Consider the following 23,031-nt stretch of genomic DNA (forward strand, 5'->3'; position numbering starts at 1 on the left):
ATTTTATTTCAATCTTGTGTTGAGGGATTAATAAGTTTTTATTTGCATTTTATTGTAAGAAATAAATGAAATTAAATTTTTGTTAGTAATTATTAAAAAAAATTAAAATGCTATTAAATATTTACTTTATTAGTATTAGATATTTTGTAAGAGAACTCATTACATAAAACCTACTATTATGCTAAATAAAAACATACAACTATATTTAATTTGACTATGATGACCATTTATCAGTTGCATTTATATTATATTAGCACAAACGGTTATAACTTACATAAAAAAAGTCAGATTTGAATCAATGACCTCATTGTTATAAGTTGATCACCAAGTCATCCCTTACATGTTCTTAAAAATGTATTATTGATGACCGAGTAGTGTGGGAGTAAGACTTAAGACAGTGAAGTCATATATTCAAATCTCCGACGTCTCCAGGTCACTTGTCACACATGGTTCGCCTAGTGTGACTTACTTTGTCGAGCCTAGTTTGCAGGATATTAAGTTCAACTGAAAGTTTACCCAGTACACACTTTAAAGTAGCGACTGCATATTCTCGTGTCATCAAGAAAAAAAAAAATGTATTATTAAAATTAATAGCAAACACACCCTTGGTAAGATAATTTCAGGTAGCAACCGCGAATTTTCATGTTATAAAAAATAAATAAATAAATAAAATGTATCATTAGAATTGATAGCAAACACACCCTCGGTAACATCGTGTTAGAAACCTACAATAGAGTAGAGCCCAGGAACTACAACTCGGCTCTTTCTAGTAACAATATATACATGCACACACACACACACGTGCGTGTGTGTGTGTTGAGTGGTAGGGATAACACAAGCTTAAGGCAGAAATTGAAGGAGAAGCCAACAATGGCTTCCCATCATCCCCCATTGATTAGTTTCGTTACGTTACGGTCGATAGCAGCGAGCGATCATACCTGTGGTCAAGCTCATCTCTGGCAACATGGTCTCCATTTGCGCGCAACCTCGCCATCATACAAGAGCTTGTTGCAGAATGCTTTTCTTGTTTTTTTCCGAGAAGGTAACAACAGCCTGAGGGATCCATACATGTCTGTCTGTCCAATCACTTGGGTTTTGGCCTTCCGGCCTTCGGAGCGGTAGTCCTTTTAGCTTGGCTGAGTTGCCGCGCTGGTTGAGGCCCGACCCCTTGCCCTGCAACCCAAAATAACATTTATACACAAGAAAAAAATGGCATGCATTTCAACCGTAGTCGAAACCCGTTGCTTATAGTGTGTGTTAAGAGTGATATATATATGCATATATATAACGGCGAATAGGCGATTAGAGTGCTGACTTTGATTAACACATTAACTTGAAGCAATTAGCATTTCATTACAAGGGAGATAGCATATCCTGTCTTATAGGTTATATATTGTGTTGAAATCAGTATATTGTGTGTTACATGAAATTATATAATGTATTATGCTATATATTGTATTAACATTTGTTATGTGAATTATATATTGTGTTATGCTGTATAATTTGCTTTGCTGAAATTATATAATTATACAATGTGCTATACATATTTATGCTACTTTTTCTATAAACACGTGTTGATTGAGTCAGATCAGTAGGAGTGGCCAAAAAAACGAACCGAACCGCCAAACTGAACTGAATTATCGGTTAACCGAGTAAATTCGATTCGAATACAAATACTGGATATTTGATATTTGTTCGATTTTCGATTCAGTTTTGATTTTTTATATATTTTTTTGTTCGGTTAACCGAACCGAACATATGGTTCGGTTCAAATTATTTGCAAATATTTTCGATTAATCGAAATTTTCGATTCGAATATGGTTCGCAATTTCGGGTATTTGTTCGGTTCGGTTCAGATATCAAATATCTGCGTAGTTGCAAATAACCAAACCGTCCCCACCCCCACAAATCAACACTATGTTGATTTGATCCAATCAACACGATATTCAAAGCGTGTATATATATATGTGTATATACTGAGAAAGAGAAAGGGGAAGAGAGACTAACTGTTGTCCGGGAGAGAGAATCGCTTTCTCTGGTCACTGGCGGGAGTGATCCTTTCTTTAGGTGTACTTTGTGATCTTGAGCCAACATGAGGAGGCCTTGAGGGGGCTTCCTCAGCCGAGCTTTTCCGAGCTGGTTTACAGCTTCGACTTGAGCCAACAATGGTTGTCGTTCCATTCATATAAGAGGACTTGTTTGGGGATGGGTTACGCCCACCTTTATAAGGAGCATCGCCCTTTTTCATGTTCAAAGTGTCCGAGTTATTGCTCGAACTACGGACCATTCTTCCATTTCCGACATTCCATTTAGGATCTCTCCGGATAGGAGGAGTATTTGTTGAACGTGATGGCGGTGTAACCTTCATTCCACCACCATCAAATTTGATATCTAAGTTGCGATTTTCCCATCTCTGAGATGAGTCGTGATTGCAGTAACTGTTATCTGGCTCGATGCCGTCGGATTTCACCTTCTGCCTCAGACTTGCCTGCCGCTGAAAGAGAATTTCGATTCTTAGTTAGTAATATATAAACGTTATCAACATTTTTTACATTTAAAGATTGATTGGTAATACTGTGGGTAATTCCATCGTGCTGCTAGTTGTCGTATTCAGCAAAAGATGATACACAACTATTCCTGTTAGGGAAAGAATCCAAAGTACTTTTCGAAAGAGAGGTAATTATTAAACGTAACCTGGCCATTTCTATCGACTTCTCAACGAAGTACATAAAATGCAATAAAATCTAGCCAATGCCATTTCTAAAGTGACTATGTCTTCTTTTAAGGTTCGTCTAGCAATATTCATCAAAATATTCCCCCTAAAATCCATCAAATCAAACACTTATTTTTCGTTTAATATATTATACAAAGAAAATTAATTTTTTGATCAAATACTATTTCAATTCAAATTTTTAGTATTTCCAAACCCAAAAACCCAATCCAAAGCTTAAAGGAACACATACGGGTCTGTTCTTTAAGGTCTTGTTTTTGTCTACCACTATTTATCAAAAATACTTCTCCCAAAACCATCAAATCAAAAATACATTTTTCCTTTAATATATTATAAAAAAAATTAAAAAATTTCACTATATTCCCAAACCCCAAACTCAAACCCAAACTTTAAAAAGAAAGACACCCTAAGATCTCTAGAAATTAAACATCATATTTTCAGATCAATAATCTTTTCAACATTACATTATTTCAAAACACCAGTTTCGTCCTCTTTTTAGTTATGACACAAAAGGTGCTTACCTGGCAAGCTGAAGCATAAGACAGCGCTTTTTCACGCTTGGCTGCTGCCTCTTTCCTTTTCAATAACTTGGCTTGAATCTCTTCGACAGAACCAACACTGGCACACCACCCATCCTGGTAGTACTGAACGAATTAGAGCAGCAGAAAAATAAGATCTTAAACAAAGCCAGTGAGAAATTGTAGAGTCTTGAAAATTATATACGAAAAGCCTCCTAAAGCAGTTAGTAGTAGCAAGCTACTCATTAGCTCAGTAAGGCTTGATTTTGTCTCATTATGTTAAAGGCCGAGTTTGAACTTGAGAAGATTCTTAATCAAGCCATGTAGTTCAATTCAATCCAATAAACAAGTAGCTCCAAACTGCTCGACAAGAATGGCAAAAGTTCCATGAAACAATAATAGGATTGAACAAACAAAAAATTGAGCCAAGTTTGATTTTCAGACTTGATTCGAGTTGAGCTCGAGCTTCCTTGATTAGATGAATGAATTTTAAAAATAATTCAAGATACACTCATATATAAATATGCAACATTCTACTTCAAGATACCAAAAAATCTTGTACATGCCAGAAATTATATAATGTAAGTTGGTTCGCAAACTAAATATTATGATTAAAAAGCATAGCTTACTTCAATTTCTTTAGCATGAGTCTTGTGTCTTTGCTGTTGTTGAGGTTTATCTTGCGGCCCTTGATTCTCTAATGGTATATTAGCACGTCTTGCTCGGGCGCGAGCCTGAACTCTAACTACAGCCTGCATACATTGGAGAGTGATGGCTGCTTGCTTTCTCACAGCACGACCACGGACAAGGGCTTGAAGTTTCACCAACCCTTTTAGAGCACGTAAAGCTTGTCTGGCCTGATAAGAAAATAATATAAAAACACAATAATAGGTATCATTCGAACTACTGCCTGCTTCTGAAAGAAAATCACTAGCTGTAAGATGGTGAGTGCACTACATGCAATTTCATCTACTGTTACAATAACAGGAGGCTCGAAAAAATGCCATTATTCAGAGCTCTCTCAAACACAGTAACTATGCCCAACTTAAGACAAACATGCATAGATAAAATTGTACTTTCGGCATTCACTTTTAGAAACCCGCAAATAGAATTTGTTGTTATGTCAGATAATATGCATTTTATATAGATGCTTCTTTTGAGCAAATCTTTAATCTCTAAGTAAAAGCATTTCCACAACATACACATGAAATGTATGAGTATGACTTGAGAGCATTGCTTTCAATGCCATTAACCTGAAACATTGCTGTTTCTAAGGTTCTATTACAAGCACATACACGTATAACTTCTTTGGTCAGGCAAAACTATGCTCTACATTGGGTTAAACAGTCAACTTTTACTATCGCTAAGATAAACAATAAACAAAATAATTAGCTCAATGAAACCCTAACACCCAATGCAGTAATTGACACACAAATTAATAGAAATCCAAAAGGAATCAGTTCCATACCAGAAATCCTCTAAAAGCCGCTTGAATGAGTATGGCTGCCAATTCCTCTCTTGTATTCTGTTTTGTGTGAGCCGCATTTTTCACCTGAAGGGAAGTTGGAAAGTTGCCTGAATTTGTTATTGTCTGGATATTTGATACTACAGCATCTTCCATCTCCGTAACGAGATTTTGATTCAACCCATTTTCAAGTATGGCACTATCAATCTCAGCAGAGTGCTTCCTTTGGTGCCAAATCTTGCGAGAGCAGCCAAAACACTGTATGTTTAAACAAATTTGCAATAATACTTCAGCAAAATACCATCAAAACTCAATAATGGGAACTAGATGGACATTACATAGAGATTCTGCTGTGATATCTGCATAACATTATGCAATATGAAGCGCCACAATTCTGCATGCCACACTAATGTGAAGTAATATCCAATCATCCACAGAGAGCGAATTTGAAGATAAAGAACAAAGTAGAAGTCTGTGAGTTCGAGCTGTAAGTTGTTTATTCATCACATTTACCTAATTTGACACATTCCAATGGGTGAAGGGTGGCGCACAAAGAGGGGGATCCCATAGACAGGGTTCATGACTGGAGTGAAGTCATAACAAGGTAAGCATACTAGAAGGTAAAGCTAAATCACCTCCTTCCCAAGGAGAGCAAATGCTTGTAGGGTATCCTGGTTTAACACTAATTCATACCCAAAACGAAAAAGCAATGAGCTATGTTTGAGAAAAACTTGGGGGATGAAATCTTCTTTCATGTCTCAATGGTAAAGTAACCCTAAACTCATGGGCTTATTATCCTAGGTCATTACAAGCTAATAGGATCTCGTTTGTTATGCCACCATGTCCTATAATGCCATGCATTCAAACAAGAAAATAACTCAAATCAAGATTAGTTCATATCTTTCACCACTTTCGCCATTACCATTATCTGACTTGTCTTGTGTAGTTCAAATCTCTCACCCATTTTGCTCAGCTCAATATGGAGTGTATACAAGTTACGAGTACAAGGTATTCGAGGGAGCAACCTTCTTTATTTCCTCATTTCCTCGTCCATACTTTCTTATTTATCTTGGATGTAGTATAAATAGAAATAAAAGTGAAATTACAATGTAAAGTGGTGCATACATTCATTTCCGCCACAGGGGATTGTGGTTTATCGGGTCTCTTCAGACCGAGCAATGCTCTCATCCATTTCTTTGGGGCACCCATGTTTTCCAGACCTGCAACCGAACAACTTCAATAGGAAAACCTACAACTAGAGATTCATGAAAGCAAAAAACACAAAATCATATAATATCAAAAACAAGATTTAGGGACAAAATGAAATATTTGTCTTTTAGTGAACCCCTTCACTTTGATCCTTTAAGTAGACAGACCTCTTTGGTAATAGTCTTATATCACATTTTTCGATTGCACTAATGAGTGATCTTAGAAACCAATCCCTCTACAGAAAAATATCAATATCGTATTTGCATTGTGTATTCCTCTCCATAAGAATGTGTAAATGTCGCACCATAATTGAGACAATTAAAGCAACAAGAAGTGACAAATTGGACCACAAATTCCACCTAAAAGTACCAAATTGATACTGCCCCCACCAAAATCGCACTTTTCACTAAAACTTATGATAAACTTCAGTCATGAGCCAACCGCTATGTACAGTTGATACAAGCATTCCATGTTCTCCTTTAACAACATAATTTTTCCATAGTTGAGGCAGAAACTTGCAGCAGCATTAAACCATCAACATATATATATATATAAATATAACCTAATAATTCTATCTCCAAATCGCAGGAGGTGTGAAAACTAGGCAAAATTAAGGATAAAATTAACTGCAATTCTTCATTTATCAAATCAGAGAGTATAATCGAACTAGTGCCTAGTGGCGTAGTCGGAAATCCACTCCAAACATCACAAAAGAGAAATTAACCTTCAATCGAAGCTTTCTGGTTCAGAAAATCTCAATTGCCGACATCGTGAAGCCGCTGCGCAGCACCAATGATTCGATCCAACAAATTACCGAACGGCGACTGAACTCCTTTCCAATTCAGGAAAATGCAAAAGACGGCATTAAGATTGGGAAGCCGCTAAGAGGTGACAGTTGAGTTGGAACAAAATTAGGGCAGAGCATTGAGAAATCGACGAGAGATCCGGAGATGGGATGCAAAAATTGAGGATTGATGAGAGATTCATCTCATCACGGACGCGAAGCAAATGCCTGCCGAAACGGATGAATGCTTGCTGAAACGCAAACCAACAAAATAATTATTACAGTATGTTGTCAGAATTTATACTATTAAAATAGGAGTATATATTATTATAATAATTATTTTATTTTTATAAATGTCAGTGTGTCGTGTCGCGTCCCTCCAATCCATCATTGCATTTGCACGTTGATTCTGGCTTTCAAATTTTTCAATTTAAAAATTAATTTATTATTTGAAAAAAACGTGTTCTCAATTTTGTAACTATATTTTTTTTTATTATCATGAACACTTTAAATATTAATTATTATATTAAAATAAAATATAAATTTAAAAAAATGTAAAAATATTTATATTAGTATTTTATAATATTTTTATTATAATGATATTTTGTGAAAAAAAATTATATAAATATAAAGATATTTTTAATGTTAAGTACAACGACGTAAAAATTAAATGAAACTCTTAGATTCGAATAAAGAAAATATTATTTTTGTTTTGTAATTAAAATTTGTATTATTTGATAGATTCGTGTGCTCCATCTGTATCAGACTGGTGCCATGTACACATTTCCCGGCCGAAAGACCATTTATGCCAAAAAAAAATCACTTAAGGGTGTGTTTGTTTGGGGGTTTGAATTTTGAGTTTGGATTTGAATAGTAAAATTTTTGAATTTGAATAGTTGTATGATGTGATATAAATAGGTGATGATGTGGTGTTTTAAATGTAAAATTGATTTTTAGTATAATATAAAAAATAAAAAATAGGTGTTTGATTTGATGTTTTTGGGAGAAAAATTTTGAATCAACAGTGAAATTTAATCCAAATCCATCAAACGAACACACCCTAAGAGGACGATTTTTATACCCACTCTAGTCATAATACTAGATAAAGGATCAATTACCTAATTAAAAAACAATTTTTCTATTATAGAGTATTTTTTAATAACATGAAAATTCAAGTGTGCGATTTCTTTTGGTTGAGTTTAGAAAAATTTGGTTTGAGGTTGATATTAAAATAATATTTGATGAGGTATTTTGTGAGAGAAACAAATATATTTGTTTTGATAGGGTATTTTGTTAGAGAAAAAAAATGTATTTATTTTAAAAAATGCAGAGTTCAAATAGTAAAAATTGAAAAAATTCATCACAATTATTATTATTATGATTATGATTATCATTATTATTATTACTATTAGATAAAATTACTTATAAAATTAATTCGTAGTTTAGAAAGTTATATTATACTACAATTTATACTCATTGCATTATACTCTTCTGTGATTTAAACTTTAAATAAGATTTTATCGTATTTTTAAAAATATTGCAAATTTTCATAAAAATTACACGAAATTCTCTTGTATTGTAAAAAATATTGCATAAATTCCCTGAAAAATATAAATGAATCTCCTGCAAATTTTAAATCATTGAGAAAAATAATAAAAAGATTTCAAATTACAAATAAATTATAGGTAATTTTGTCTTGTTATTAAGGATTGTTTATCTTATGCTTATATACATATTTCTTTTATATTAGGAATAATATCTGTAATATAAAAATACTTTAAGATGATTTTGATATATTTATTATTGTAAATACAAAGAAAAGTGTTTTTTTTGGTAAAAATTACAAGTATTTTAGTCTTTGTATATTGATTATTTTTACTATAATTAAAAATTAAACAAAAATGATACATTGGATTGGGGTTCATTTCGTTCCCTAGCATTGATTTATACAGGTTTTTTTATGGAGTTTGATTTAATTGAATCGATGTAATTATGTCACATATAGTTCAAGGAGATTGCCCATACATACAAAGTGTTGATTGATCCCGAGAAGTATGAAATTTACGACATGTATGGAGAGAATTCACTAAAACAATGAATGAGCGGTGCTTTTAGATCTTTTTCGGCGGGAGAAATCCATTCGAAGTTGATTATCTGCTCTGTTACAAACAATTTTGGAGATTTGAGACCATTTCAAAAATATTATCTCAAATATACTTTCATCTCACCAAACATTACATTAAATGCTAATTTTTTATTATTTTAAAAATTTTAAAACTCGGAGATCTCCAAAAAAAAAATATATGTCTAAACGGATATACTTGAATTTGGATACAATTGGATTTGATTTCATACTTTGCATCGATCATACTAAATTAAAACGGAATATATGTCTACGTGATTATACAGGTAAAGCAGACAATAGTACCAGAGGGCAAAGGCAAATGTCACATAGTCCATCAATTGAAGATATCTATAGAGGATTTGTATCTCAAAACAACTAAGAAGTTGTCAATATTTCCTAGCATTATTTGCTTAAAATGTATTAGTAAAGGTTTCTTTACACTTAAAATCTCAAATTTTTACTATTTGGACTGTACGTTTTTTGAAAAAAATATTTTTTTTTATCATAAAATATCATATTATATATTATTTTAATACAAAATTCAAACCAATATTTTTCCAAACTTATTAAAAAAAAACAAACCGTGGGTCTGAATTTTACTTATGTTAATTATTTTATTTATTTATTTACTCATACATAAATGTGTACAAAACCACGGTAAATTAATTGTTTAATTATTCAAATAATAATAATAATTTAATAAATGTTAACATTGTTTAAATTAATTTTATTATTAATTTATAAAATTTATGAATAGAAGGTTGTAGATTTAAATGGTTTTGTTATTATTGAAGTGATTATAATTATAAATACTATTATTGTTAGTTATTTAATGATGTCAAAAGAAAAAGGTGTTTTGTATATATTATTGACTTTTATTGAATAATACTATTGTATGAAATGTTAAAATTGTTGGCTTAAGAAAACAAGATTAATATATATTTTAAAAATAATATTCATCTCGTCCCAATGAATGAGGTTTTCTAGAGCTTCCTAGTAAATTATGAATAATAATATTTTATTATTTACTGAAAGTGTATATAAATTTTTTTGATATATTTATATTTTGGACAGTGTATATATAAAATAATTGCATATATAATAATATATTTGTAATTTAAATAAAAATTAAAAGAATATTGTAATATTAAGGTATGATTATGTTTTTTAAAAATAAAAAATAAATATTTTAAAAATACAATATATTTGAAATGAGACAGTGAATTATTAAGTTACATAATAAAAATGGAAAATAAAAAAATGGTCCAAACAAGCAAGCGCACCCTATATTTGATTTGATCACAGTACACTACACTACATTGACGGAATAGATGAAATGACGAAAATACCCTCCCTAAATTATCGTTTTTCCGCCGTCGTTGGGTGGGGGAGTCTACGGTATGTGTCGGGAGCCTTCACAGCCGCAGAACATATTTATTCGCCAAAACCAAGAAAATACAGAGAAAAAGCAAAAATGGTGAATCTCCCAATTTTCAGATAGACAGAGAAATCAGCGGGCGTGTGGATTAGCCGCGGGATTGCGTTTGAAGGAAGGAAGGAAGGAAGGATTGACTGACTGGAAGAAGGAGGACGACGCAATTGACGAATTTCTCGCTGCTAGGGTCGGGAAAAAGTGTCTTCTCTTTTGTTTTGTGTTTGAGGATTCAAGCTAGGGTTCCTTTTCGTTTTCTTTTGTTTTAGGGGTGTAATTTCTGAAAATGAGGTTTCCGAATGCGAATTCTTGAGGATTGGGGCTCCGATCTTATTGCGAAGCTTGGTATTCTAGGGTTTTCAGGCGGGAATGGACGTGGATTCGGCGATGGCTACCGAGCCCGATCACGATCCGTCGGAGGAGTCGGCCACGACTAACGGTCACGTCCAGCAGGGGGAATCTCAATCCTCTGCGCCTCAGCAACAGCAAAGTAATAATAGCAATAATGTTAGCAGTAATAGTAATAGTGGTGGCGGGGCGGTGGTGGCCGGTCCGCGGTGTGCGCCGACGTATAGTGTTGTGAGCGCCATCATTGAGAAGAAGGAGGACGGTCCTGGATCGCGATGTGGCCATACGTTGACAGCTGTGCCTGCGGTTGGGGAGGAAGGGAGTCCTGGGTATATTGGCCCGAGATTGATTTTGTTTGGTGGGGCAACTGCTCTGGAAGGGAATTCAGGGTCCGCCGGAACTCCTTCTTCGGCTGGGAGCGCAGGAATTCGTATGTTGTTCTTTTCGTCCCCAATTTTATGTTATATGTTCGATTGCGATTTCGATAGCCTCAGACTTTTGGTGGTGGAAGTTTCTCTGGTAGATTTTGAATGTTCTTTAGCAATCTTGAAGAATTGTTGTTTAAGTTCTTGATTAACCATTTTGTGAGTAGATTGAGTCAAGTTTTCATGTTTATGCTATCTCTTTTCCTGCTGTGGAAAGGTTGTATGTAGATAAGGGGTGTGGTGGGGTGGTGGTATTATAATGGGTTAGCTGTGTACACATTTGAGTTGAGTGGTTGCAGTTGTCTGGTTACAATTTTGCTGATTTTGAGGCTTTAGTAACGGAAATTTAGATTGTTTGTCGTTTTGTTCGTTTGCATGTTCTAGATGTCATTCTGGGTTTCAGACACTTGTCTAGCTAATGATTTATTTAAAATAAGCGTGGGTTTTATGACTGACTAAAGTTGGTTGAAGAAAATGAAAAAGTTGTGTTAATTTATCATAAATGATAGTTCGATAAAAGCTTTTTTTAATTGATAATGATCTATCGGTTATAGTTATTGGCGGCGATACTTTCTAAGTTTATAGTTACCATGTGTAAATGACTTATTATGAAGCTATTGGGTCACATAAACCAACATATTCTTGCAGGGTTGGCTGGTGCTACTGCCGATGTGCATTGTTATGATGTTTTGACTAATAAATGGTCTAGGTAATCACGATTTCACTGATTTTAATCGGAGTGATTACTTCTAGACATAGATCCTGTTTTTCCATGGCCGCCCTTGTTTGACCTCTTTCTACTGCTGTTTCCTTTTTTTCAATTCTTGCAGGCTTACTCCAATTGGTGAACCACCAACACCGAGGGCCGCTCATGTTGCCACTGCTGTAGGCACAATGGTTGTAATTCAGGTCTGTTGATACAAAGATGATATTGGAAAATGGATTAATGTATCTATATGGTTCAGACCATTTTTACTTATTTATACACGGGAGTAAACAATTATGCCGTGTTCCTTTATATGATATTTGATGCATAATTGTTTATCACAGGGTGGAATTGGTCCGGCTGGGTTGTCAGCTGAGGATCTTCATGTTCTGGACCTTACACAACAGCGACCAAGATGGCATAGGTTGGCCTTTTTGTTATTATAGCCATGTTCATTCTTAATATGTAGCATATCTATGGTTGGAAACTTACTGCATTGTAATTTCTCTTAGGGTTGTGGTACATGGTCCTGGTCCTGGGCCACGGTATGGGCATGTCATGGCTTTGGTGGGACAGCGGTATCTCATGGCGATTGGCGGAAATGATGGTTTGTTGTGTTGAAATCCTCCCCCCCCCCCCCCCCCCCACCACCACCATTTTTTTTCCTATTGTATGCTATCTATATGAACAATTTTGTGGTGTTCCTTTGTTAGGGAAAAGGCCCTTAGCTGATGTATGGGCGCTGGATACTGCTGCTAAACCATATGAATGGCGGAAACTGGAACCAGAGGGTGAAGGCCCCCCTCCATGCATGTTAGTTTATCTAGCTTTCTAAACTATCTTACTGGTTGCACTAAACTTTTTATTTCCATACATTTACCTCCCTTCTCATTTTGGCATTATCTGTTGATAAACTTATTTAAAGTTTGTGGAACATATTTTTAATTCTTCAACAAGGAATATACGAAACTTTTTATTTGTGAAAATAGAAGTGACAATTAGCTGTGTAAATTGGTTGTTGTCATCATTTTCTGCCTCTCTGAATATATTTTCTTGTACAATAGGATTGTGTTATTGTTTTAGTTAAGTAGACGATTTTCTAGATGATTAGTTTCAAATACTAGTTGCAAGACCATTATTCTAGAAGATATGCCTTCCTTTGATTGACATTTGTGTTTTATGAACTGATCATGACTGAAACACTAATACACCTTTTACTTTCTTTGCTCACCCAGGTATGCAACTGCTAGTGCACGTTCTGATGGTCTTCTCCTACTTTGTGGTGGACGGGATATGAACAGTGTAGTAAGTATCAAACTCTTTTCTGTCATGTTCATGCATGACAAATTCACTTTCCAAGGATTTTAATGGTTTGCTCAATAATGGGAGGTCTTGGCTTATTTTAATTATGATAGTTTATTTTGTTTAATTTTCTCTTATGAGCTATATTAATCTACTAAATCTTTTAATTTGAGATTTAAGTTTTATCAGATGAATGGGTTCAACAGTTCTTTTTAATGACATACCTTTGTTTCCCAGCAACATAGTTCCCTATGGTTGACCTGGCAATAAAGTATACGACGAACAGGATTTGTATTTTTTGTCCCATATAGATACGTTTGAGCCTTAGATGATAATTTTGGTGATGACAAATATAAGTATGTTAATCATAACATTTGTGGGGTTCCAGTGACTGCAAACTTTTATTTGATTCGATTTGTCCAAATCATGTGACATGCAGCCATTGGCTAGTGCATTTGGGCTTGCTAAACATAGAGATGGTCGGTGGGAATGGGCCATTGCCCCAGGTGTCTCACCATCTGCTAGATATCAGCACGCCGCGGTATGCTCTATTTGACTACTGTTTTGTAATGCCTTCCTACATTGGTACTACAAATAAAGCAAATCTCCTGATGCATAACATTTTTATTTGTATTGCTTTACTAGGTTTTTGTCAATGCACGTCTCCATGTATCTGGTGGGGCACTTGGTGGTGGACGCATGGTAGAGGATTCCTCTAGTGTGGCTGGTAGGTCTCTCCCTCTCTCTCTCTCTCTCTCTCACGCACACACACACACACACACACTCTGATTTCTTCAAAAAAAAAATGTACTGCATTTGTAATGTATAAAATAAACCTGGTTTGTTCTATTTGCAGTTTTAGATACTGCAGCTGGAGTTTGGTGTGACACAAAATCAGTTGTCACAAGTCCAAGGACTGGCAGATACAGTGCAGATGCTGCTGGCGGGGATGCAGCAGTTGAATTAACAAGGCGGTGTAGGCATGCTTCTGCTGCTGTTGGTGACTTGATTTTCATCTATGGTGGTTTACGTGGTGGTGAGATATGAAACCATCAAGTATAGTGTTTTGGTTTCAGAAAATCATGTCGGCGATGAATGATAGTCCAGTTAATTTACGCAAGCCATCTGATTACTGATGGTTTAACTGTGTCATCTGGTTTATGAAGAAACTTTCTATCTTAATTTATCTATAAATTATGCAATGGTATGCGCTGGTAGACAATATTTTCTACTCTTTCTCAAGAAAACAAACCGGTATCCTTCTACAGTGTTTGGATAGCATATAGATAGGTTTTATTGATGATTGAATGTTTCTGTAGGTGTGTTGCTTGATGACTTGCTTGTGGCTGAGGATCTGGCTGCAGCTGAAACAACTAGTGCAGCTTCACATGCAGCTGCTGTGGCAGCTTCATCCAATTTACCGCAAGGGAGGCATGGATTTACTGATGATAAATCAAGGGCACCTGCACTTGATGCCGCTGCGGATGGTGGCGCAGTTGTTGTTGGAAATCCAGTTGCTCCCCCAGTGAATGGTGACATGTATACAGATATAAGCACAGAAAATGCCAAGGAAGGTACCAGGTAAATCATAATCCCTCCTTTTTTTATGTACTGTAATTGTTGCACTAGGTTATGGTTGATCCAAGCTCGGACTGAATATGTGATACTTCTCAGAACCTTAACTAAAGGGGTTGAGTACTTAGTTGAGGCTTCAGCGGCAGAAGCTGAGGCTATAAGTGCCACATTGGCTGCGGCTAAAGCTCGACAAGTTAATGGAGACGTTGAGTCACCTGACAGAGATCGTGGGGCGGAAGCAACTCCAAGTGGAAAACAAATATCTACTTTGATCAAACCTGATTCTTCAGGATCAAACAATACTGCTTCAGCTGGAGTTCGTCTTCACCATCGTGCTGTGAGTACTGTCTAAGAAATATAATTGCATTCAAGTTGCTTGGTGGTTTTATTAATGTTGTAAATATGCCATCAGGTTGTTGTAGCTGCAGAGACTAGTGGTGCACTAGGTGGTCTGGTCAGGCAGCTTTCAATTGATCAGTTTGAAAATGAAGGCAGGCGGGTCAGTTATGGAACTCCTGAAAGTGCAACTGCTGCTAGGAAACTTTTAGATCGACAAATGTCAATTAATAGCATACCTAAGAAGGCAAGTTTCCTCCTCAACCACTACATGTACTGTATGTATAGGAGAATTGAATGTTTCATGAATCTGTGTTTGTTCGGGTATTCCTGGATTTGAATGAAGGTTTGGCACAGTAATCTGTTTATGCCTTCAGCTATTGTGGTAGAATATCTACATGTAATCTTAATTCTGAGAATGAGATATCACTAACTGAATCAAATGGCCGTGTTTTTCATTTTTCTTAGTGATTTGTGAATCTCTCTGTCCCAGGTTATTGCTCATCTCCTGAAACCTCGTGGTTGGAAGCCTCCAGTCCGGAGACAGTTTTTTCTAGATTGCAACGAAATTGCGGATCTCTGTGACAGTGCTGAGAGAATATTTGCAAGTGAACCTACTGTATTACAGCTCAGAGCTCCTATTAAGATATTTGGTGATCTCCATGGGCAATTTGGCGATCTTATGAGACTCTTTGATGAGTATGGTTCACCTTCCACAGCAGGGGATATTGCGTGAGTTTCAAATACACCTTGTCCTATTACAAGCTTCAATGGCCATAATTTGATTTTTTTTTAATTGCACATATAAGTGTTGCTAGTCCATTAGTCAGCAATATGCATACTTATCAATTAATTGGTTCGTGTGGAGAACTTATAGTAAGCTTCTGTTTGAAACTTTTGTTGGCATTATACTTATGCACATGCCAGCCTTACTACGTAACCTTAAAGCCCGGGTATGTTTCTTTCAGTTGATGCATTGAAGTCTTGGGCGGCATTTGCTAATACTTATTTGTGAGATTAGTTGAATCGGTAATAATGGTAGAATCTTTTCACTGCAACATCTATGTAGCTACGGCAACATTTGATGTGGTTGCATATTCCTGTCTATATAGTAAATTAGTATCTAAAAGATTCGACAGTTGCCCTGGAAAGCTAATGCAACATTTTAGTATCTGCAGGACTTAGCTATCTGCTTAAAATCTAAATATGCCATGTTTTTGACAGATTTTTTTTCTTTTAATTGCTTTTCTGTGATGTGTATACCTGCTAAGGGAAATTGCATCATTTTGGTGCAGGAGGGAAGGCAGAAATATAGAATTTTAATTGGCTTGTGTTAAGATATGTGCAAATATCTCTGGCATGATTGGAGGAATCTGAAAATTGACATCCTATTGAATGTTATTATTGGGTTAAGTTTGAATGTTTGTTGTCTTCGACTTCAGTTCATATACTTCTCCTCTATTGATGCAAATATTGAGTAACCAAAAGTTAATGTGCTCTATAAAGGCTGCTGAACCACCTTTATTGGTTGTGCATATTTTGCAGACATTTCTCTCGATTCTTCATATAATATATTAATATGTATGATTATGTTCAAGATTTGTATGTTATGACCAAGAGAACATGTTAAGAACTCTATTGACCTGTTTGGTTCTAACTTTTCTGTCAAATTTGGTTTCCAATTTTCCATAATGATTTCTACAAACATCTATCAGATACATTGATTATCTATTCTTGGGAGATTATGTCGATCGAGGCCAACACAGCTTAGAAACCATTACTCTTCTGCTTGCATTGAAGGTAACACCCATATTTAAGTAGTGCAATATTTTTCTTCGTTATTCTAAAAAAGCCTAGGCAACTATAGCCCCGTGTTTTATGCAAAGTTGTATGTATGTATCAATAATTGCTCTGATGCAAATGCACTATGATGTAGGTTGAGCATCCTCATCAAGTGCATTTGATCCGTGGTAATCATGAAGCTGCAGATATCAACGCTCTTTTTGGCTTTCGAATCGAGTGTATCGAGCGGATGGTAAATGCCAAAGCAATTATTTTGTGCCAAGTATTTTTTACAAAGCCCTAAATCTCAATGTCACATTGTGAATTAGGGTGAGAGAGACGGAATATGGGTATGGCATCGGATAAACAGATTGTTCAATTGGCTTCCTCTGGCTGCATTAATCGAGAAGAAAATTATTTGCATGCATGGTGGCATCGGGAGATCAATAAACCATTTAGAACAAATAGAAAGTATTCAGCGCCCAATTGCTATGGAAGCCGGATCCATTATACTAATGGACTTACTGTGGTTGGTCCATCTCATTTCATTTTATTTTAAAAAATTTACAGTTCTTTGTTTTGCGTATTTCTTATGTTCTTTTTTAATGTGAACCTTTTCGTGTAGGTCTGATCCGACCGAAAACGATAGTGTAGAAGGATTGCGACCAAATGCAAGAGGCCCTGGTTTGGTAACCTTTGGGGTGAGTGTCACAATTTCTGCCGTGTTTACATTCCGGATTTCTGCTCGACGATTCCTCTAAGCTTCTTTATCTCTTACAGCCAGATCGGGTGATGGAATTTTGCAACAACAACGATCTTCAATTGATTGTCCGAGCTCACGAATGTGTAATGGACGGATTCGAGAGATTTGCTCAGGGACATCTAATCACTCTCTTTTCCGCCACAAACTATTGCGGTATGTTCTTTTTAATATTTTCCACTCGTCATCTCTACTTATAAACTGTGTTTATTTGTGGGGTTTTGGTTTTAGGTTTTGATTTTGATTAGTAAAATTTTGAATTGAAATAGTTGTTTGGTGTGATCTAAGGGTGTGTTTCTTTTGATGAGTTTGGAAAAAAGTTCGTTTGAATTTGGTATGAAAATAATGGTTGATGGGATGTTTTGTGAGAGAAAAAAATGTATTTTTTTCGGAAAACGCAGAGTCCAAATAGTAAAATTTGGAGAAACTCAGCTAAAGAAACATACTCTAAATATGTATTGACGTGATATTTTGAATATAAAATTATATTTTAGTAGTATAATATAATAAATGAACAATATATGTTCGATTTGATGTTTTGGGAGGAAAAAATTAGAATAGTAAAATTAAAATCAAAATTTTAGGGATGTGTTTACTTGTAAGATTTTGGTTTTGAATAGTAAAATTTTGAATTGAAATAGTTATTTGATGTGATGTTTTAAATGTAAAATTAAATTTTAGTGTAATATAATAAATGAACAATATGTGTTTCAACGCTTTAATCTCCACAGGCACTGCCAACAACGCCGGTGCTATTTTGGTACTGGGCAGAGATTTAGTCGTTGTCCCAAAACTCATCCATCCGCTCCCGCCTGCAGTTTCGTCTCCGGAATCATCTCCCGAATCCCATATGGACGACACATGGATGCAGGTCTGTCTGGAATCATTTCATTACAATCTTCTAAATTTCCGAAGCTAATTCATTTCCCTTTCTCCGAATTTCAGGAGCTGAATGCCAACCGCCCCCCTACGCCCACGAGGGGCCGCCCCCAAGCCCCCGGCGACCGGGGCTCTCTTGCCTGGATTTAAGACAACGATAATCTCTCCTGCCCGGAATATTTCCAACATTGCTTCATCTCTGTACATAGTGTATGCAAATTTGGAGTCATTTCTTGGAGGCTTGGCGTCATCAAATCCATCCTCGCCTTGTTGAGGCTGCCCGGGATCGGTTTCCGGAATATTCGCCTTCTGTCCGTACATGAGGAACAGGTATAGTCAGTCTGTCTTGAGTTCTTATTTTTCTTCATGGGGTGAAATTTGGTGGTGTGTCTTAGTTACTTCTCTTTTTACATAATTTTGGTTTTGGTGTAGTTGTATTATCGTTGTTATCATTTTTATTAGCAGTGTGATTATTAATTTAATTTAATTTAATTTTCCTATATTTATATACTACATGATTTGTGATATATACATATATATGTGTATATATATGTATATCAGGTGAAAAAAATGTTTGCTTTGTTTCTTGTATGGATGGATGTAGAGGATGTATTTTTATTTTATTTTTCTCTAAAAATATTAAATTATATTATGATTTTGATGGAATGGGATACATTTTTTAAATTTGTGAGTTACATTTTTTATTTTTATTTGTTATGTTTAGTCCATCTAATAATTTTCTGTCTTGGTAATTAATGTTTATTTATTTGCTTTATTATATCCTCCTGTTTTTACTTGTTTCACTGTTTGTGTCATTATTCTGTTGCCTGAAAAGTAAATTAGAAATATGTTTTTATTTACTGATTTATTTATTTGGTTTGAACAGTGTGTTAGTAATATTATGTTATCGAAAATAGTGTGTGAATTATTTTCAGGATAATTAAAATAGGTATTTTGTCCTTTTCATAATGTTTGGATAGATTAGATTATATGTAGTAAATTGTATGCTAGTATTATTTTTAAATAGAAAATCGGTTTTATAAAGTTTTGAATTTGACCTGAATTCGGGTGTCTATATATAATATTATTGATTAATATATATATATAATTATATTTTTTTTGATACAATGTTAAATGCTTTGGTCTCTTTTTTTTTTTTTTTTTTTTGCCATTATAATATTATTGTTAATTGGATAGGAATTTGGTGTAATTGGATCCGATCTATTTATTTGAGGTCTGGTCCAATTATTCGGGTCATATCTGGGTCGGGCTTTGGGTCCAAGAGTAAACTTTATCCAGATTTGGACCCAAATAATATATTAATTATATATAATAATTATTAATAATATAAATTATATTAAAAATATATTTACAGTTTAATTAATTAATATTTTATTATAATATTTTTGAATAAAATACATAAATTTTAATATATTTTGGATCTATGTTCGGATTTGGGTTTAATTTTAAATAAAATTTTAAAAATTAGAAAAAAAAAAAATTCGGGTCCATCGGGTCTTGCAGGTACTATTAGGGTCAGATCCGGTATAGCCGAATTCAATTCGAGTCTCGAATATGTATTCGAATTGAGTCTCGAGTCTGGCTAAATCCAATCCATTGCATCCTTACCTAGGAGCGAAGCTTTTAGAGTTTGTTTAGATATGAGTTTTTGGAGATTTTAAAAATTTGAAAGTTTGAAAAAAGTAAAAAATTGGGTATTTGATTTGATGTTTTGTGAAAAAGAAAATATATTTGATGCGATATTTTTTTAAAAATAAATAGTATTAAATGAGTGAAAATATTTTGTGTAAACAGAGCCTTAATCTGTCGTCATGCTTATCTCCCCTTCTCTTTTATTCCTAGTTGATAGAGATTCTATTCTGAGTAGGGAGGAAAACGACAAATCCACAAAATAAGATTAGTTGTCCCAAAACTATACCTCACATGGACCACCCCCATAATTCCAATTAAAGAAAGTTACCCTTGTTTTGTGTTTTCATTTGCAATACTTTTTAGTTAAATAGTTTAATATGTTAAGATATATATACATATATGGAGAGAGAAAATGAAAATACAAGATAATTGTAACACCCCGTAAACCACGTAAATAGGATGTTTTGAGATAAAAAACGGTGCACTTTGTTTTAAATCAAGCGCACCTGAGAGACGATTTTTAAAAAAGAATGTGCACATTGTTAACATGTGTAATCTAATCAATCATTTTAAATATTAGTTATCTATACTCAACTTTGACAATATCACAATCTCCAGGACTTTTTAGAATGCAATATATCATCTCGATGCGTTTTATCTTCATTCTCGCATATCCTGAAGCCTAGCTTGATATGAAAAGTGCTAATTTCGTTAGGATAGACTTCATTTGACACGTCATAAATATGTTGATTTTTTTAGCCAACACATAATGAATAAACATATAATATATCGTTTTAACTGAGTATATGTTGTGTTAATTGAAATTATATACTAACAATTTTATATAAAGAGAATATGTTATATAAATATATTTTATATGTCCAAATTAATGAGAATATGTGTGTATTGGAAATTATAATATGTTGTCCGTTGATGTAATATATTTATATTATATTAACATAAATAATGTATTATATTTTATGATATATTGTTTTGTATTATATACTATACTGTGAGTATTGTATTAAACTTTTAAATTCAACACAATAATTACGGCTTATCACATGTTAACATGCACAATTAAAACCAAACATGTCATTTTTAATTTGTGATGTGGATTATTATCATATCTCATTTCATACTAGATATTTCTCAAGTCATCGAAAAATAAATTTATTTATTTTTTGCACATATTTTAATATTATGTATACTTTTTTTATGACTAAAAAAAGAAAAATGAGCTTATTTTTCCTATTAATGACAGGAGACTATTATATTATATTCTCTCTTCAGAATTATAGTTTTTTTTTTTTTTTTTTTGTTGGACACAATTTAAAAAATAATGATATTACATTGATATTTGGTAAAATGTATGAGTAAAAAATTTGTTGTCTTTTGAGTGTGTTAGCGTAAAAATTAGTGATATTTGTGTAATAATAATGAAAGAAAAAATTATAGTGATAAGAATATTTATGAAAATTGCACTATTATTTTTGAATGGACAAAAGTGATAAACAAAATTATTGTATTGAGACGAAAGAAATATTAATATACACTATTAATTTGTTATGTAAACTATTATCATATGTTATTAATAGACACGTATGTATATGTATAAACCATGTGTGATAGGTCATTAAAACATAAACCTTATTACACTCATTTAAGAAATTAATCAAAAATCCACCTCAGCTGCTCACAAAAACACACAACAAAAAATTTATCACATGTATATAATACATTTATTTATTAAAAATGTATATTAAGATGTAGCAATGCAATATGGCGGGTAAATGGCGAGTAATCTTCTCCGAGCTTCTTTACATCTCATTATCTCTCCACCATACCCAAATTCGTCATTTCCATTACCCTTTCTGTTCTTCACCTCCGCTCCAATGGCCGTCGCCGCCGCCGCCGTCTTCTTACGCCAGAAGTAATCGTACGCGTTAATTGGGCTCGCCGGAGGTGATTTTTGCCCTTTCAATTCTTCAATCTTCGCCGCCTCTGCTTTCTCCTCTCCGATCGGCTCTCCCCGCCGTTCTTCTTCTTCTTCCTCGGCGGCGGTTTCTGCGGTAGCTTCGTTGTTTTGCGAGATTAAGGTCAGAGTTAATCGGCCGTCGCGGCGTTGGGCGTGGAAATATGTCTTTGAGGGGACGGAAACCGCCTGGAGAAGAAGACGGCCGTCGCTCCGCCGTGAGTGCAGCCGGAGAGAACCGCCGGCGATCGACGAGATCGGCGGCGGAAATGGCCGCCGCGGAGATTCTCTGTACTTTGGGAGGTTTGATTCCTCGAATTGTTCCGTTTTCCTCATCCGATCGTCTTCTTCCCCAAATCCGACTTCTCTGTGCCCTAATTTCTCATCGGCGCCTGAATCCGGCGAGAAATAGTCCGATCCGGTCTCCGATCCGAGGCTTTCCGTACAAATTTCGAGACTCTTCTCGCTCAGACCGTTCGCCGATCTCTTCCCCGTCGGGTGAATGTACGGCTCCGCCAGACCTCCGCCGTCGTTAGGTTTCCGGCAATGAAAAATCGAATTCCACCCCTCTGATTTCTGCATTATCCAATCACGGCGGTGTTTCGGCGAACTCTTTTCACAGTCCTCCCCGTCGGAAGAAGACGGCGAGGAATCAACGGCGGCGGAGGCGGAGGCGGAGGCGGAGACCTGATCGGAGGAGACGCTCTTCTTAATCATTCCATTCTGAGAAAGCCATTGCTTGGAAGACATATCCGCCGACAGCGTCCTTCTAAACGACGTCGCTTTAGCAGTTACATCTCCGCCGCCGGTGCCGTCGCCGGCGCCGCCCAAAATCGCTACAATTCCTTTCATTCTCAGCGACTCTTCCAGAGTCAAAACGCGACTACTTTTGCTCCTCATCATCGTTGCAGACTCGCCGCCGGCCGCCGGAAAACAAGACGAGAAACTGATCACAGCGGCATCGTTGAAATTACAGAAAAATAAATTCCGATGAATGAATTGAGTAAAGAAGAAGATGAAAATGGA

At 35.0% G+C, this 23,031-nt stretch overlaps 3 protein-coding genes across 6 annotated transcripts; 1 reads left to right on the plus strand and 2 right to left on the minus strand.

Annotated features, from left to right (window-relative positions):
• Positions 1–659: 659 nt before the first annotated feature.
• On the minus strand, positions 660–6,977 carry LOC127239238 (protein IQ-DOMAIN 5-like). Of its 3 annotated transcripts, none has more exons than XM_051257306.1 (7): positions 6,648–6,977; positions 5,840–5,934; positions 4,718–4,972; positions 3,879–4,106; positions 3,253–3,366; positions 2,008–2,494; positions 660–1,173 (listed from the first exon to the last, which is right to left on the minus strand). In XM_051257306.1, exons 2-7 carry the CDS (start codon positions 5,921–5,923, stop codon positions 1,085–1,087), a joined length of 1,257 nt encoding a protein of 418 aa, XP_051113263.1. In that variant the 5' UTR covers positions 5,924–5,934; positions 6,648–6,977; the 3' UTR covers positions 660–1,084. The 3 variants fall into 3 exon arrangements, with proteins under 3 accessions (XP_051113263.1, XP_051113260.1, XP_051113261.1); XM_051257303.1 differs by having other exon boundaries at positions 3,253–3,375; XM_051257304.1 differs by having other exon boundaries at positions 3,253–3,375; positions 5,840–5,969.
• Positions 6,978–10,247: 3,270 nt separating this feature from the next.
• LOC127239242 (serine/threonine-protein phosphatase BSL3-like) lies at positions 10,248–18,879 on the plus strand. Of its 2 annotated transcripts, XM_051257312.1 has the most exons (22): positions 10,248–10,454; positions 10,619–11,042; positions 11,686–11,746; positions 11,868–11,946; positions 12,088–12,167; positions 12,256–12,350; positions 12,457–12,556; positions 12,979–13,048; positions 13,485–13,586; positions 13,691–13,772; positions 13,902–14,081; positions 14,365–14,626; positions 14,720–14,957; positions 15,033–15,203; positions 15,450–15,688; positions 16,672–16,756; positions 16,893–16,991; positions 17,068–17,267; positions 17,364–17,439; positions 17,519–17,654; positions 18,230–18,369; positions 18,444–18,879. In XM_051257312.1, the coding sequence occupies exons 2-22, from the start codon at positions 10,634–10,636 to the stop codon at positions 18,525–18,527; spliced, it is 2,988 nt and encodes a 995-aa protein (XP_051113269.1). In that variant the 5' UTR covers positions 10,248–10,454; positions 10,619–10,633; the 3' UTR covers positions 18,528–18,879. The 2 variants fall into 2 exon arrangements, with proteins under 2 accessions (XP_051113269.1, XP_051113268.1); XM_051257311.1 differs by having other exon boundaries at positions 10,248–11,042.
• Positions 18,880–21,568: 2,689 nt separating this feature from the next.
• On the minus strand, positions 21,569–23,031 carry LOC127239243 (protein FAF-like, chloroplastic). The gene has a single exon (XM_051257313.1). The coding sequence runs from the start codon at positions 22,906–22,908 to the stop codon at positions 21,793–21,795; it is 1,116 nt and encodes a 371-aa protein (XP_051113270.1). The 5' UTR covers positions 22,909–23,031; the 3' UTR covers positions 21,569–21,792.

The sequence above is a fragment of the Andrographis paniculata genome, unplaced genomic scaffold (assembly GCF_009805555.1).
Source record: "Andrographis paniculata isolate CXL003 unplaced genomic scaffold, ASM980555v1 Contig77END, whole genome shotgun sequence".
NCBI lineage: Eukaryota > Viridiplantae > Streptophyta > Magnoliopsida > Lamiales > Acanthaceae > Andrographis > Andrographis paniculata.